At 38.1% G+C, this 17,665-nt stretch overlaps 1 protein-coding gene across 1 annotated transcript in view; it reads left to right on the top strand.

Moving 5' to 3' along the window:
- The first annotated feature begins 12,283 nt into the window (after window positions 1-12,283).
- The window catches only part of LOC122727649 (probable polypeptide N-acetylgalactosaminyltransferase 8), a 29,858-nt gene continuing 24,476 nt past the window's right edge, over window positions 12,284-17,665 (top strand). The window contains exons 1-2 of the mRNA XM_043965321.1: window positions 12,284-12,681; window positions 14,472-14,638. Of these exons, the coding sequence (XP_043821256.1) occupies window positions 12,350-12,681; window positions 14,472-14,638 (499 nt within the window). The 5' untranslated portion in view covers window positions 12,284-12,349. The remainder of the gene's footprint in view (window positions 12,682-14,471; window positions 14,639-17,665) is intronic.

Below are 17,665 nucleotides of genomic sequence, written 5' to 3'. Positions count from 1 at the left end.
GAACAGAAGAAAAGGAGAATCTTGACTAGAAGCAGCTTGCCCACTTAAAAGAAACAACAAAACATGATGAATTGAGCATGTTAGATTCAAACTGTCTGACTTTCTTGTGTCTCCAAACCTCCCTCTGTTCTGTGTTCTTTAAAATGTTTCATTCCAATGAAGCTCTGATCCAAATTCCTCTCTCCCTCAAATCTTTCTACAATCTGTATCTACATAAACCTGCATAGACACATACATTCATATAGAAATATATATCTATATACACACATAATTCTTGTGTATGACTTGGTTTTAGACTCCCAAACTATACAACATGTAGTTATTTCAAATAAATTTTTAAAAATCTCTTCTGGATTTTGTAGTATACAAACAAGTTGATAATTCATGTGGGCTTATATCATGCTACTTTGCTGGTTTCAATTAATTTTAGTAGACTTTAGTAGAATCTTTAGGATTCTTTCAATACAACATCGTACTTATACAGAGTAAACACTAGAATTAAATATTATTATTAAGGGAATACACATTTGTATAACGCCTACTACATGCCAGATCCCTCCTCTCTCTCCTCTCTGTCCTCTCTCTGTCTCTCTGTCCCTGTCTCTCTCTGTCTTTGTCTCTCTGTCTCTGTCTCTCTCATGTTTGATCCTCCTGGGAGGTAGGTGTTTATTATTCCCATTTTACAGTTAAAGAAAATGAGGCTCACAGAGGTTAAGCAACTACTAACTTCCTACCTTACAAGGTGAGGCCCTAGCAGTTGGGGGAACTGGCAAAGACCTCTTCTAGAAGGTCATATTTAATTCTCAAAAACAGCCAAGGATTGTATGAGGTTAGAGATTAGGAAGGAGGACTTTTCCAAGCATGGAGGAAGGATAGCCAGGGCAAAGTCATAGAGATGGAAGATGCAGCATCATGCGTGAAGAATGTCAACTATGCTGGGCATACATGGAGGGGAATAATGTGTTATAAAATACTGAAAAATAGAAAAGTCATGGGATTTTAAATGCTGATGAGAAGAGTCGATCTTTGATTCTAGAAGAAATAGGGAACCATTGAATTTTATTGAGTAGGGAAGTGACATGGTCAAAATTTTGGCAGCTGTTTTTCTTTTTTAAATAGTATTTTATTTTATTTCCCCCCCAATAACAGGTAAACATAGTTTTTAACATTGATTTTTGTAAGATTTTGAGTTCCAAATTTTTCTCCCTCCCAAAGCCAGCAAGCAATTTCACATAGGCTATACATTACAATCATGTTAAACATATTTCCACATTAGTCATGTTGTGAGAGAAGAATCAGAACAACCACAAGAAAGAAGAAACAACAACAATACCAAAAAACCAACAACAAAAGTGAAAATAGTATGGTTCAATCTGCATTCAGACTCCATAGTTCTTTTTCTGGATGTGGAGAGCATTTTCCATCATGAGTCTTTTGGCATTGTCTTGGATCATTGTATTGCTGAGAGGACCTAAGTCTATCATACCATGTTGCTGTTGCTGTGTACAATGTTTTCCTGGTTCTGCTCACTTCACTTAGCATGAGTTCACATAAGTCCAGGTTTTTCTGAAATCCATCTGCTCATCATTTCTTATGTTCAATAGTATTCCATCACATTCATATACCATAACTTGTTCAGCCATTCCCCAATTGATGGGGATCCCCTCAATTTCCAATTATTTTTGGCACCACAAAAGAGCATATTTTTGTCCATGTGGGTCCTTTTCCCTTTTTTCAGATCTCTTTGGGATAAAGACCTAATAGTGGGTCAAAGGTCAAATTGTTGGGTCAAAGGGTATGTACAGTTTTATAGCTTTTTAGGCATCATTCCAAATAACTCCAGAATGGTTGGATCAGTTCACAACTCCACCAACAATGCATTAGTGTTCCAATTTCCCATATCTCCAGCATTTATAATTTTCCTTTTTTGTCATATTAGCCAATATGATAGGTGTGAGGTGGTACCTCAGAGTTGTTTTAACTGGCATTTCTCTAATCAGTAGTGATTGTGAACATTTTTTCATATGGCTGTAGATAGCTTTAATTTCTTCATCTGAAAACTGCTTATTCATATTCTTTGACCATTTCTCAGTTGGGGAATGACTTTTATTCTTATAAATTTGATTCAGTTCTCTATATATTTGAGAAAGTAAGCCTTTATCAGAAACACTGGCTGTAAACATTTCTTCCTGTCTTTCGGCTTCCCCTTTTTTTTTCTGTCGGGCAATGAGGGTTAAGTGACTTGCCCAGGGTCACACAGCTAGTAAGCATCAAGTGTCTGAGGCTGGATTTGAACTCAGGTCCTCCTGAACCCAGGGCTGGTGCTTTATCCACTGCACCACCTAGCTGCCCCTTTCTGCTTTCCTTTTAATCTAGGTTGCATTGGTTTTGTGCAAACCCTTTTTAATATAATGTAATCAAAATCCATTTTGCATTTCATAATGTTCTCTATCTTATCTTTGGTTATAAATTCTTCCCCTCTCCATAGATCTGACAGGTAAACTATTTTTTCCTCTTCTAATTCATTATAGTATCACCCTTTATGTCTAAATCATGTACCCATATTGGCTTTACTTTGGTATATGGTATAAGATGTTGGTCTATGCCTAGTTTCTGCCGTACTATTTTCCATTTTCCCCAGCAGTTTTTATAGTGAGTTCTTTTCCCCGAATCTGGAGTCTTTGGGTTTACCAAACAGTAGATTGCTATATTCATTTACTTCTCTGTTTTGTGTGCCTAACCTATTGCACTGATCCACCACTCTTTCTTAGCCAATACCAAATAGTTTTGATGGCTGCCACTTTATAATATAGTTTTAGATCTGGTATGGTTAGGCCACCTTCCTTTGCATTTTTTCCCCCATTAATTCCCTTGCTATTCTTGACCTTTTGTTCTTCCAGATGAATTTTGTTACTATTTTTCCTAGCTCTATAAGATAATTTTTAGGTAGTATGATTAGTATGGCACTGAATAAGTAAATCAATTTAGGTAGAATTTTCATTTTTATTATATTAGCTCAGCCTACCCATGAGCAATTGATATTTTTCCATCTGTTAGATCTAACTTTATTAGTGTGAAAAATGTTTTGTAATGGTGTTCATATAGTTACTGAGTTTGCCTTGGCAGGTAGACTACCAAATATTTTATGTTGTCTACAGGCAGCTGATTTTCTAAAAACATAGGTCATCATATTTAAACCATGTCATCTTCCTGCTCACTGAGCTCCAGCATGCCTCTAAGATGAGATAGAAAACCACCTGTTTTGTCATTTAAACTTCTTGATAACTTGACTCCTCCCTACCACCTTTACAGCTTTTCTGTGCCTTTGTTTTTGCACTGACTCTGACCCATGCCTAGAATGCTCTGTTCCTTCACCTCCACTCCTTAGTTTCTGTTAAGACTCAGGTCAAACTCACCTTCTGCAAGAGATCTTTCTGGGCTCCCTAGTTTCCCTTTTCAGATATTCTTCTATTTCACTGACTCTTCTATGTACCTGATTTCTACATTGTCTTCCTCATTACAATGTGAGCTCCTTGAGGGAAGAGGCCATGTTTTGTTTTTCTTTGTGACCTCCATGCTTAGCGCAATGCCTGCTACATAGTGAGCACTTAATAAATGCTTGTTGACTGATTGTTGTAGACTATGTGGAGGATAGATTGGAGTGGGGAAAGAACCGAGGCAGGGAGTTACAGGCTATTGCAGGGAAACAGATCAGTGGGATTCTGGACAAGGGAGAATCAGAAATAATTGAATTCAATAACTCAGTGTTTGAGATCCCTATTTGGTGAGAATTGCTGGGACAAGTGGAAAGCAGTCTGACAGAAATTAGGCTTGGATCAAAACTTACACTGTAATCCATGATAAATATAAAATGGATTCATGATTTGAATATAAAGATTATACTATTAAAAAATTAGAAGAGAAGCAAGTCATATCTTGCACTGCTTATGGATAGCAGATATATTCTTAACACAACAAGGGATAGATGCAATTTCAAAAGATAAAGTAGACCATTTGGTTTTCATGAAATGGAAAAGCTGCACAAAGAAAATTAATGAGTCTAGGATAAAGGAAGTGGTCAAATAGCAAAAAAAACCAAACAAACCCCAAAACCCAAAAAACCAAAAACAAAACCACCCAAAAAACTATCAAGTTTTTCAAATAAGGATTTGATATCCCAAATATATAGACAAAAGCCATTCTATAGAGTTGTTTTTTTTGTTTGTTTGTTTTGTTTTTTGCTGCAGGGCAATGAGGGTTAAGTGACTTGCCCCGGGTCACACAGCTAGTAAGTGTCAAGTGTCTGAGGCTGGATTTGAACTCAGGTACTCCTGAATCCAGGGATGGTGCTTTATCCACTGTGCCACCTAGCTGCCCTGCCTATAGAGATTAAAGGATATGAATAAAAAATTCTGAAAAGAATTGTAAACTATTAACAACATGAAAGGGTGTTCCAAATCATTAATAATAAAGAAATGTTTATCAAAACAGCAAAATGGTGGAGATGACAAGAGACAAGACTAGTTAATCTCAGAGGGGTTATGGGAAGATAGGTACACAAATGTGTTGGTAGAGTTGTGAAGTAATAGAACCATTTTGGAAAGCAGTTTTGAATTATGGAAATAAGTGGCAAATATCTATATCTGGACTAAAGATCTCTGGATCTTTGGCTTAGAGATTCTGTTAATAATCTTATGTCTCAAGAGGGTTATTGATCTCTAATGTCTTCGAAGTCTCTAAATTGCCTTGAAAAAATTTTAGAGCAAATTGTAAACTGGAGACAATAATTCCTGTGGTATGATGTGTGAGGATCAAATGATGTTTTCAAACCTTAAGGCACCTCATTAATGTCAACTATTATTAACCTGAACTTCTCTTCCCAACAGTTGTTCAAAATCTAAAATGAAGCCTTCTGTCTCCAAGACAAACCTTTATTACCAGAGCACCAACTTAAAAGCAAAACTATAGGGTCACACAGATCCTCATGATTGACCTTGAGCACAATTTGCTCTCATGTGGAGAACACATAATCTCATGATGAGAACAGATTGAGTTGTGATCTTAGAGACAAAGATTAAGTAGTTGCTATTTTAAAGAAAAGCAATGAACCAACACCATGAAAGATTCAAGGAAGCCAGGTCTTCAATTCCTTCCTAATCTCTGGGAATGGGTATAAAAATCATGTGTATTAACTTTTGGGGGAGGGGAAAGGAAGAGTCATGGACAAATCTTTTCCTAACCAGTAGCATTCCATGCATAAACTGTGGTCATATCTATTGAAAGAAAAAACATCTTTGATGTTAGAACTAATTATGATCTTTTTGAATTTTTATTTTTCAATTAAGTATTTTTCCTCCTCACAACCCCACCTGCCACTGAACAAAAATTAAAAAAGAAAGAAAAATAAACCGTTTCAGAGAAAACTAGGAAGACTGATATAAACTGATGTAATATTTAATCTTCAAGAAGGGCATCCCATATTTCTGAACAAGACATTAACATCCACCCCCACCCTACCATCCGTGAACATTTTTGCTATTCCTATCACCTTAGGAAATAAGTAGAAAAGCAGGAAGAGGAAAGTGATAGGAGAAAATCACTCCCTAGTTTCTGCTGAGTAAATTTCTATTCATGTTTACAAATCTTCAAACAGCACCACATGTTTGAATTTAGGGTTTTGTTTCCCTTTCTTTTTGCCTTTTTCCCCTTTAGAGAGCATTATGATTCCAGAAAGTGTTCTGAAATCCCCATTTGTATAGAATGTCATATCTTGAAGTCAGGGAATATTCCTTTTTGATTTTTGGTTCCATTTTCTGTATGTTGCAAGAAAAAGAAATGCAAACATTATGCATGGTGTTGAAAAAATGCTTAACCTAAAACATTGATTTTTACTGGTTCATTATTTGCATCACACTCTAACTGTGGTTATTCTCCAAGGTTCTGGCCTGGGCTCTCTGTACTTTCAATCTCTCTCTCCCTCTCCCTCTCCCTCTCCCTCTTTTTCTCTCCCTCTCCTTTTCTCTTATTCTCCATTAACCTCTCTCCATCTCTCTTCTTTTTTTATTCTCCCTTTCCTTTTCTCCTCCCTCTTTCTGTCTCTTTGTCTATTTCTATCTCTGTCTCCTTTTCTCACTCTCACATCAACTCCCATGGCCTTAATTATCATCTCTATGCAACTTATTCCCAGATCTATATATTCAGACCCAACCCTTCTCTGAGTATCAGTTCCATATCACCAACTGCCTTTTTTACATTTCAAATTAGATATCCTAAATATATCTTAAGCTCATTGTCTAAAATGAACTACTTTTTCTCCTCCTAACCTCTGCCCTCTTCCTTAATTCCCATTTTTTGTTGAAGATACTACCATCCTTCTAGTATCACATTCATCTCAGCATTATCTCTGGACTCATTTTCTTCTACCCAACATCTCCAATCAATTGCCAAATCTTTCCAGTTCTACCTTCATAAGATCTCTCCTATCCGGCCCCTTTCCCCCATTTACACAGCTGCCACATTAGTTTAGGTTCTCATTAACTCTCACCTAAATTCTTACAACAGCCTCCTAATTTGGTCTCTGAAGTCTCTCAACACTATAGTCCGTTCTACACACTGTTGGTGAAGTGATTTCCTTAAGCACAGATCTGTTCATGTGACTCCTACTCAAATTCCAGAAGTTTTCTGTTTCCTCTAAGATAAAATATAAACTCTTTAGCTTTTGAAGCCCTATACAACCTGTCCCCAACCTTCTGTTCTAGCCTCATTATATATTACTCCCTCTTTTGTACTCTGCAATCTAGCCAAATTGGCCTTCTCTCTGTTCCTCACTTGGGACCTGTTAACCTAAAAGTCCAAAGTCAAGAAGTAGACTGGAAGAATGACAAACCAACAAACAAAAAATAATGCCACCATAAAATTTATTATGGTGACAAGAGGATGCTTAAGACACAGACTCATTCCAACTCCAAAACTTCTACAAGCAAAGCCTCAAAAATAACAACAACAACAACACATGGGCCCACATTCAACTAGGATTCTTGGAAAAGATGAAGCAAGAAGTTTTAAGTTTAAAAATGTTTTTATAAATGAAATAAAAATTCTAGAAGAAAAAATTAGACAAGAAACAAGCTATGGAAAAATCGGAAAGGAAATTAGCAGCTTGGCATAAAAGGTACAAAACCTTGCCCAACTAACAAACTCCTTGAATATTAGAGTGGACTAAATAGAAACAAATGACTCTGGGAGACAAGAAAAAATATTAAAACAGAGTCAAAAAGCTTGAAAAAATAGAAGAAAATATAAGGTTTTTGAAAGCAAAAATAAATGACCTGGAAAATAGATGGAAGAGAGATGATTTAAGAATCATTGGGGGCAGCTAGGTGGTGTGGTGGATAAAGCATTGGCCCTGGATTCAGGAGGACCTGAGTTCAAATCCAGCCTCAGACACTTGACACTAGCTGTGTGACCCTGGGCAAGTCATAACCCTCATTGCCCCACCAAAACAAAACAACAACAACAAAAATTTATCTAGCAAACTGAGTATATTCCCATGGGGGAAAATGGACCTTTAATGAAATGGAAGATTTCCAAGTATTCAAAATGAAACTTTGAAGTATAAACACTAGAGTCAACAAAGGACAAATTTCTCACATCCTATTATGGAGATGATATATATGTGTCCTCTCTGAACAGCATCATCAAGAGGGAGTCTAATTAGACAGAAAGTCTAGGTGTGGTTCTGTCACATCTTGATGATCTTAAAAATGGAAAGGGAGTGGAAGAGAAATACAATGAGTAGGGGAGGGGAAGGGGAAGAAAGCTAAGGAAAATGATCTCACATAATTAGGGTGGATAAATAAAAATCTATACAAACAGGGAGGAAGGAGTGTTGGTAGTGGCTGACACTTGAACTTCACTCTCATCTGAACTGGTCAAAGGAGAGATGAACACATGCATACACACATAGCTGGGTACTATATATATATATATATATTGTATTTTATATATATATATATGTACATATACACACACAAATACATACTCAATAGAGAAATAGGAGGGAAATGGGAGAAGGTAGAATTAGATGAAGAATAGATTAAAGCAGGGATTAATCCTAAGAAAAACAAACTCTAAGGTTGTGCGAAAATATGATAACATTATGGTAAAGACAATCAACTTTGAAAGACTTAGTAAGTCTTATTGGCATGTTGACAGCCCACAAGTTAGGAAATATTACCCTACATCACTTTTCCCCTAGAAAAAGGGTCAAGGCTAGGCCATATGTTTGTTTGTTTGTTTATTTTTTGTTGTTGTTTTTGTTGAGGCAATTGGGGTTAAGTGACTTGCCCAGGGTCACACAGCTAATAAGTGTTAAGTGTCTGAGTCCAGATTTGAACTCAGGTCCTCCTGACTCCAGGGCCGGTGCTCTATCCACTGCTCCACCTAGCTGCCCCCCATATGTTTTTAAATTGACATATGTTTTGTCATTGGTTCTCTGGCATGTACACATTTTTCTTTTGTAAATGTCTACCCAGTGGCCTATTGTTGTTCTAAAAGCCCATCTACATCACCCCACCTAGACTTCAGAGCAACTGATCTGTGATACATATGCACAAAAAGCAATCTATAGTAGAGGGAGTCACTGGCACCACGTTGGAAAGGTCTTGAATGCCAGGATAAAGACTTTATTTGGTAGGCAGAGGGAGCTATTACATATTTTTAAAGACATTTATAAAAACTCAAGGTGAAGAGTGGTTCACTAATTTGCTCAATGCTACCTCAAAGATATGATTTGGAGTTAGGAGATTTGGGAAGGCATGTCAGAGATAGACTAGAACTGAAGTGTTTTGACCTAGAACCCCAGTTTGTATTAATTGGGTTTAAGTATTAGATAGTCTTCTTTTTGTCATTGTCTCTGTTTAACAATCATTCTGTTTGTGCTTTATGTCATCTCTATATCATCTTGTATATTAACATTCCCTGTGTTTATGCTATCCTCCTTTTAGTCTGTAAGCTCCTTGGGAGCAGAGACTATGCATTACCTAAACTTTTTTATTTATCCCCTTTCCCTTCCTCTCTACACCCTCAGAGCACTGTGTACACAGTAGATGCTTAATGAATGTTTAATGTTCTTGTTAACATTTTCTACTTTACTTGGTTATGATGAAGGGAGAAATACAAGTGAATGAAGAAAATCCCACTGAAGCATATCCTTTATTGGGCCAAATTTCATCCAATTCCCATCTGGCTTGAGTCAACAGTATGTTTAGGAATAGGATCTATGAAGGTTACCATTTTCTGGTGGCTTCTTCTGCACTGGAAAGATATCTCTAGATTCCTTTTTTTTTTGTTAACCCCACTTTTCCTGTCTTTGTACATATACTGACTAAGTCTCACATTCTCTGCTACATTTCCATGTGGGTCTCCTGCTAAAATAAAGAAAACCTAGTTCACTTGGAGATCTAATTTGATTTCTCAAGCCCTGTAAGGTATGCCTGACTGACCCAGCAGTGTTTGGGAATCCATTCAAGCATGTTCTAAAAATTTGAAAATGTCCTAATAAGAACTAGGCTAGCTAAAATAGCTTCACTGAGCAGGAAATACCTGATTCTTTGGTAGTGCAATAATGGAACACTTGACGAGACTACGCTTTGGCTAAAGAGACCCTGGGGAGGAATCACAGCCTTTTCTGATCCTTTCTCCCACCTCTGCCCTCTGAAGGAGGAGGTAAACTAGCAAGAGAAGGTAGGCAGAAGATGTTGCTAGGGAGGTTCCTCAAGGTCTTCCTCATAGGGCTGGCTCTGCTCCTCGTTCTGCACATCATCTTCTTCCTTTCTATCAAGGAGACCATTCAAAAGCTAAAGATGCAAAAACCTGGAAGGGGAGAGAAGACCGATCCACCTCCTTCCAGAGACAATTCAGCAATGAAACATCAATCTCAGTGGATAATATTTCGTGATTTGGGTAGGTTTGGACCACTTTGAATCACAGTCTATGGGAAAGAAGCATACAGAGGGTATGTCCAAGGTGTCCGTGATCATGATTTTCACCGAGGGCTTTGGCAATCATTGAGTAGGCTTTAAAATGTGTCTAAAGATAGATTTTTAGTCCCTAAATGCTCAATTAAAAACTGCACTATGTGAAAATGTAAAAAGCACTATATACAAGTGCTAAAAATTACTAGTCAGTCATTCAATGAGCATTTATTATATGCCTACAATCTATCAGACACTGTGATAAATGCTGGGGTTATATAAAAAAAAAAAAGCAAAAGACACCTCTTGCTTTCAAGGATTCCTTAATCTGATGGGGTAGATAAAATGAAAACAACTATAAAAATAAGATATCAATTGGATAGAATCAATAGAAGGTAGGTATTTTCATCAAGGAGTACCAAGAAAAGATAGAATTTTAGCTGGGTGTCAAAGGAAACCAAGAAACGGAGATAAAGAGGGAGGGAATTTCAACCATGGGGGGGGGGGCAGCCAGTAAAAAATGCCCAGAGTTTGGAAATGGAGCATCTTACATGAGGGACAGCAAGGAGACCAGTGTTACTGGATGTCAGAGAGTCTGTGGAAGTTGGTGTGGAGAGCAAGATATAAAAAGACTAGCAAGTTAGAAGGGGTAAGGCCACAAAGGTCTTTGAATGACAAACACAAGATTTTATATTTTATTCTGGAGGTCATAAAAAACTACTGGAGTCTATTGAATATTGTATGTGAGAAGATTAGAGATGGAGTGTGGGACACAAACATGGATCAGTTCCTCATCATCCTTTTAGTTCACTGTGTATATCAGAGGTAGCAAAGTCTGGCAATAATACTCAATGTAATAATTTGGATTCTAAGGAACCAAAAACTAGTGGGAAGAAGCTACAGGAAGAGTGGTTAGTGGTAACCGCTGTATGGTACTTGTTTAGAGGATTCTGATTCCTAATAGCTTTTATGATCATGTTCTACTGAACCTTGCCTATACTTCTGCCAAGACTTTGTAATTGAAGACTGCTTGACATACACACTATATACACTCTTCCTCCTTCCAGGGGTTCCCAGGGCTAGGTTCTGGGTGGATACTTCAAGTGGAAGGCATATCTCAATTGGGGAGCATCGAGTTTCCTGGGTGGGCTCCCAAATTGTGTCTGCAGCCTTCCAGATTCATTTATTCATGAAAAAAACCATTCATTTTGCCAGGCACTACCCTAGGCACTGGAGATACAAAAACAAGACAGTGTCTGCCCTGAATGAGCTTACTTTTTTTTTTCCAGGAAAAGCAACTTATGTGGAGATAAGTAAATTCAAAATGGGTACAAAATAATTTTGGTGGGGTAGGGGTGGAGCCCTAGCCACTAAGAAAATTGTCATGCTCTTTTGACTTCTGTGACTATTGTCTCCTGGTTTTCCTCCTACCTGTATGGCCATTCCTCCTCTTTGGCAGCCTCATCATCTGTCTGCCTCCCCCTAAGCATTGGTCTCCTCCAAGTCTATGTCTCTTCTCTCTTTACATTTCTCTTGGTAATCTCATAATTCCCCATGGACCAATTTATTTATTTATTCATTCATTCATCTATCTATCTATTTATTTTTGTGGGGCAATAAGGGTTAGGTGACATGCTCAGGGTCACACAGTAAGTGTCAAGTGTCTGAGGCCGCATTTGAACTCAGGTCCTCCTGAATCCAGGGCCGGTGCTTTATCCACTGTGTCACCTAGCTGCCCCCTTGATCCCTTCTTAAAATAATGTTTTAAAATACATAAATAAAGAACATAGTTTCATAAAGAAATCAATTTTATTGAAATACAGTTATAAAAATGTATTTAAAATCAAATCAAAACAAGTTCATGGACCTTGGGTAAAGAACCCTTGATTTAGGTTCTGCTGAGAAAACCTTCCTAGAGCACTTCTTCAACTCCTTTCTTCCATTTTCCAGCTCTCCTTTGGGCTTCTTTCCCTCTGAGGTCAGACTTTATTCAACTTGCATCTCTAGCATTTTTTTCTCTAACCAATGCTGTACCCCAAGTGAGCTTCCTTTTGCCTTTGTCCAGGTGAAAATATTTCTTGCTGATTCATACTAACACTCTTTAGTGTGATTTTCCTTGCCAGATGAAGACTAGTCAGACACTTAATGGATTCCTTGTAAGGATGGGATGCAAACTGGATAAGTTTTAATGGCACAGTTGGGTGGGATGATCTGGAATGTGAGTACTACCCAGGGTGGGCAGGTTTGAGTAGAGGCCCAGACAGTTTTAATGAATATTTCATTTCCTCTGGAAGCAAGGACCTCTTAATCTTTGATTGAGAGTCTAGGAGAAATTGGGATAGATAAAAACATCCAAGTGATTGTGGTTCACCTAAATGTTTTGTTTTTCTTCCTACTCATTAGCTGAAAAAGCCATAAGAAATGCTATGGTACCTCAAGACACGACACAGGCAGAAGCTGCGAACAAGTCTCTAGTGAAAGTGGAGGCTAGAGGGAATGAGGTTTTAGCATTCGTGAAAGCCAGAACACATAGAAAACTCCAGAGGAAAATTTTCCCTGACGCAGCTCTTTTCCGAAAGTGGGGAGATGATCTGACCAAGGCTCAGCAGATCCAGGCCTTCATCCTTTTCTCCCTGTATGGTTACAATGTTTACCTCAGTGACCACCTGCCTTTGAATCGGTCAATTCCAGACACTCGTCCTCTCAGGTACTGTGAAAATGGTATTGGTCTATCCAGTGCCAAGCAGCCTCTTTTTAGTTAGGGGGCTAAATTTTTAGGGAGTAGAGAAGATGATCTGAAGAACAAGTAGAATGGTAGAGAGTGGCCTTTGATCATCCCATTCTGATCATATAATTTTGCTTCCTATTTTTTAGAGAGGAGGAAATTAAGGTTTACAGAAGTTCAGTGATCCACTCAAAATTCCACAGCAAGTGAGAAATGTTCAAAAAATCACAAAGTGATAGAGATTTTAGAGTAGGAAGGTATCTCTGAGATGATTGTGTCCAATTTTCCTTCCCACTATTTCTACTTTCCATTTTACAGATAACTGACTGAGTCCCACAGCGGAACTTCTGTTCTTTCAGTCTTCTTGACAGGTCTTCTTTCATATCTGACCCAATTTAAATCCTTCCTTCCTAGTCTTCCCTTCTCCTTCCCCCAATCTTTCCTTCTCCTTCCTCTAGTCTTCCTTCCTCTCATTCTTCCCTATTTCCTCTTTCTATTCTTTCAAGGCCTTACTAGGATACCCAACTAATTCTTTTCTATGCAGTGTTCCCTAATCTCCAAGGACTTTGAATCTCTCCTTTTTACTTGTCACTTCTTCTTGTACCGGTTAGTCAACAAGCCTTTTGAAAACACCTTTTATGTACCAGGCATTGTATTAAGCTTGTCTCAGATCATTTATATATATGTCATTTCTCCTATCAGGCTATAAACGCCTTTAGAACAGAGGCTATGTCATTTTATTTCTATATTCCCAGTACTTCCCCACCTTAACTCCTCTCCCCGCCCCAACTCCCATAGTGCCTCATGCATAGTAGTTACTTAAGAAATATTTGGGGTTATTTTTGTTTGTTTGTTTGAATAGAATTTTATTCAGAAAAATATTTGTTAAAATAAATTGATGGGACAGCTAGGTGGCACAGTGGCTAAAGCATTGGCCCTGGATTCAGGAGGACCTGAGTTCAAATCCAGCCTCAGACACTTGACACTTACTGGCTGTGTGACCTTGGGCAAGTCACTTAACCCACATTGCCCTGCCAAAAAAAAAAAGAATGCTAACAAAATAAATTGATGTAGGTCCTTGAGCTTGAACTTCATGCTATAAATGCTGGAGAGCCTTTACAGTTTCTTATTCTGAAGAATGAGGTAATGAAAGCTGTATTCCAGAAAATTAAATTTGGCAATTTTATACAGGATGGATTAAAGGTGGGAGAGACCTGAGGAAGGGAAACTAGTTGGTTAGTTGTTGTCTTAATCCATGGATGAAGGTCTGAGAGCCTAAACTAGGACACTGGCAGCAGAAATGAAGAGGAAGGGACAGATTGAAGGAAAATTCATGAAGACCTGATGAAGGGAGGGAGAAATCACAGATATTTTTCTTAATGGTTTTAAATTGGAAGACTAGAAAAATGGTAATACCACTAGCAAAGTTGAGAACTAGGGGGTGGAGTCAGTTCTAGGGACTAAGAAAGTGAATTCCTTTTGAAAGATTTTGAATTGAAAGAGGTGGCAGGACGTCCAATTGCAACTATCCACTGAAGTCCAAATAATCTCTTCCTGATGGCCAGAGAGATTTAGATTAGCAAAAAATATAGGTAGCAAAATTCTTTGACTGTCATTGTTTGAGTCTCCTACCCAGAAGTGCATAGAGATTGTGCTCTATAACTTAGGTGCTGTTCAATCATGTCTTAATTGAGGGGGATGAATGAGATGACTTTTGAAGATGCCTTTAAACTATACTCCAAATTACATAAAAACAACAAGATTTCTTACAGGTGTCTGAAAAAGAAGTATCCTCCACAACTTCCAACCCTCAGTGTTGTTGTCACATTTATGAATGAAGCTCTATCCATTTTACAACGGGCCATTACCAGTATCATTCATAGAACCCCTTCTCACCTGCTGAAAGAGCTCATCCTAGTGGATGATTTTAGCTTAAATGGTAAGTGAAAGTTGCCTTTGGGAAGGACCCGCACTCACTAATTAGAGTTTGCTAATAGAGAATGCTCGTGTGACCGTATGCTGGTACCTGCTTAGATTGGATGCTTTTTAATTGAATTCCCTCCTGTCTATGGGAAGGATCCTCTAGGAGCTTTTAAGGGAAGGGGCATTGAACTGGTCACTTGCCAATCAAGATTCCCAGGAAATGAGTGCAAATGATCAAATTAACATAATTATGAGTTACACAGATTAACAAACCAATAGCCAATAAACAAAAAAGAGGGGCAGTATGGACACTAGATAGCTTGTTTTAAAGCAAGAAAGACCTGGGTTCAAGTCTCATCTCTGACACATACTGGCTGTTACCCCTGGGAATGTTATTTAACCTCTCGATGCTCTGGGAAACTCTCTAAGACTATAGGTTACAGAGAAAGTGCCAACCCTTATTGGTAAAGAGAGTTTCCTCAGTAGGCAGTTCCTCATACCAAGGAAATCACAGGTTTAGTCCCTGTTGTTCAGTCATTCGGTCATGTTTGACTATTTGTGACCTCTGTGCACCATAGCATGCCCTTCTGTCCTCTACCATCTCCTGAAGTCTGTCTAAGCTCATGTTTGTTGCTTCCATGACACTATCTCATTCCTCTCCCATCCCCTTCTGCTTTTGCCTTCAATCTTTCCCAGCATCAGTCTTTTCCATTGAATTTTGTCTTCTCATCATATAGTCAAAGTATTAGAGCTTCAGCTTCAGTATTTGTTCTTCCAATGAATAGTGAGAGTTATGTTTAAGGAACTGTCAAAAGTCTTCTCCACCACCACAATTCAAAAGCATTAATTCCGCAGTGCTCAGCTTTCCTTAAAGTGCACTCTCACAGCCATACTTTGCCACTGGGAAATCAGGAAGGCGATAGCCCTGTATGCTGTCTGGATTTGCTATAGCTTTCCTTCAAAGGGACAAGTGGTTTTTTAATTTCATGGCTACAGTAATTGTCTGTAGTGATCTTTGGGTCCAATAATATAAAATCTGACTCTGCTTCCATTTCTTCTCCCTCTATTTGTCAAGAAACAATGGGACTAGTTGCCAAGATCTTAGAGGGTTTTTTTATGTTAAGCTATAGCCAGTTTTTATGCTCTTTTCTTTCACTCAAAAAGAGGCTTCTTAATTCCTCTTCACTTTCTTCCATGAGAGTCATATTGTCTGTATATTTGAGATTTTTTTATATTTCTCCCAGCAACCTGATAACCACAGTGGTGTGGTGGCCTGACCTAGAATGATGTTAAGATCTTTCTCACATAGTTCTGTATATTTTTTCCCACCTTTTCTTAATCTCTTATACTTCTGTTAAGTCCCTACCATTCTTGCCTTTTACTATGCCCATTTTTTGATTTCTCTAATATTTCTGAAGAGATTGCATGTCTTTCTCATTCTATTGTTTTCTTCTATTTCTTTGCATTGCTCATTTAAGAAAACTTTCTTAGCTCTCCTCTCTACTCTCTGGAATTCCATGTTATGTTGGACATATCTTTCTCTTCTTTCTTTCCTTTTTGCTTTTCTTTTTTTCTCAGCTTTCTGTAAAGCTTTATCAGACAGTTATTTGCTTTCCTGCTGTTCTTTTTTTGGGGGGATGTTTTTTGTTACTGCCTCCTGCATGATATTGCGAACCTCTGTCCATCGTTCTTCAGGCACTTCTATCTACCTAATCCGTTAAAGCTATTAGTTGATTCCACTCCATATTCATAAGGGATGTTATTTAGGTCATATAAAATCTGATAGTTTCTTTACTTTCTTCAATTTGTCTGAATTTTGTCATTAGAAATTCATGATCTGTGCCACAGTCAACTTGCTGTCTTATTCTGACTGTAGAGAGCGTCTATACCTTTGGCTGCAAAGTATATAATCAGTCTGATTTTGGTATTGAACATTTGGTAATATCCATGTGTAGAGTCACTTTTTGGGTTGAAAATGAGTGTTGGCTATGACCAGCAAGTTATCTTGACAAAACTTTATTAGTCTCTACCCTGCTTCATTCTGTACCCCAAGACCAAACTGGTTTGTTATTTTACTTATATTTTGATGCCTGCTTGAGAATTCTGATTCCTTGTGATTAATATGGCATCTTCTTTTGGTGTTATTTCTAGAAGATATTGTAGGTCTTCGTAGAACTGATCTACTTTGGCCTCTTCAGCATCAGTGGTTGGAGCATAGACTGTGATGTTGAGTGGTTTGCCTTAGATTTTAACAGAGATCATTCTGTCATTTTGAAATTGCTTCCCAGTATGACTTTTCTCATTCTTTTACTGACCATGAGGGCTGTTCCATTTCTCTTCTCTTCTCTTCTCTTCTCTTCTCTTCTCTTCTCTTCTCTTCTCTTCTCTTCTCTTCTCTTCTCTTCTCTTCTCTTCTCTTCTCTTCTCTTCTCTTCGCTTCTCTTCGCTTCTCTTCGCTTCTCTTCGCTTCTCTTCGCTTCTCTTTCCTTCTCTCCTCTTCTCTCCCCTCCTCTCCTGTCCTTTCCTCTCCTCTCCTCTCCTTTCCTTTCCTTTCTTTTTATTTATTTATTTTTGGTGAGACAATTGGGATTAAGTGACTTGCCCAGGGTCACACAGCTAGTAAGTGTCAAGTATCTGAGACCAGATTTGAACTCAGGTCCTCCTGACTCCAGGGCTGGTGCTTTATCCACTGTGTCACCTAGCTGCCACTATTCCATTTCTTTGAACAGATTCTTGTCCACAGTAGTATATGTAATGATTACCTGAATTAAATTCATTCATTTTCATCCATTTCAGATCACTAACACACAAGATGTTGATGTTTAATCTCTCCATTTCCTGTTAGACCACATCCAGCTTACCTTGGTTCATAGGTCTCACATTCTAGTTTCCTATGCAATATTGATCTTTAGAGTAGCAGACTTTTCTTTACTCACTAGACACATCCACAGCTGAACTTCCTTTCAGCTTTGGGCCAGCTGCTTCATTCTTTCTGGAGCTATTTGTAGTTGTCCTCTGCTCTTCCCTGGTAACATGTTGGACA

The sequence above is a fragment of the Dromiciops gliroides genome, chromosome 5, assembly GCF_019393635.1.
Source record: "Dromiciops gliroides isolate mDroGli1 chromosome 5, mDroGli1.pri, whole genome shotgun sequence".
Classification (NCBI taxonomy): domain Eukaryota; kingdom Metazoa; phylum Chordata; class Mammalia; order Microbiotheria; family Microbiotheriidae; genus Dromiciops; species Dromiciops gliroides.
Note: the sequence above shows the minus strand (reverse complement) of the source record. Positions and strands in the feature narration are given on the sequence as shown.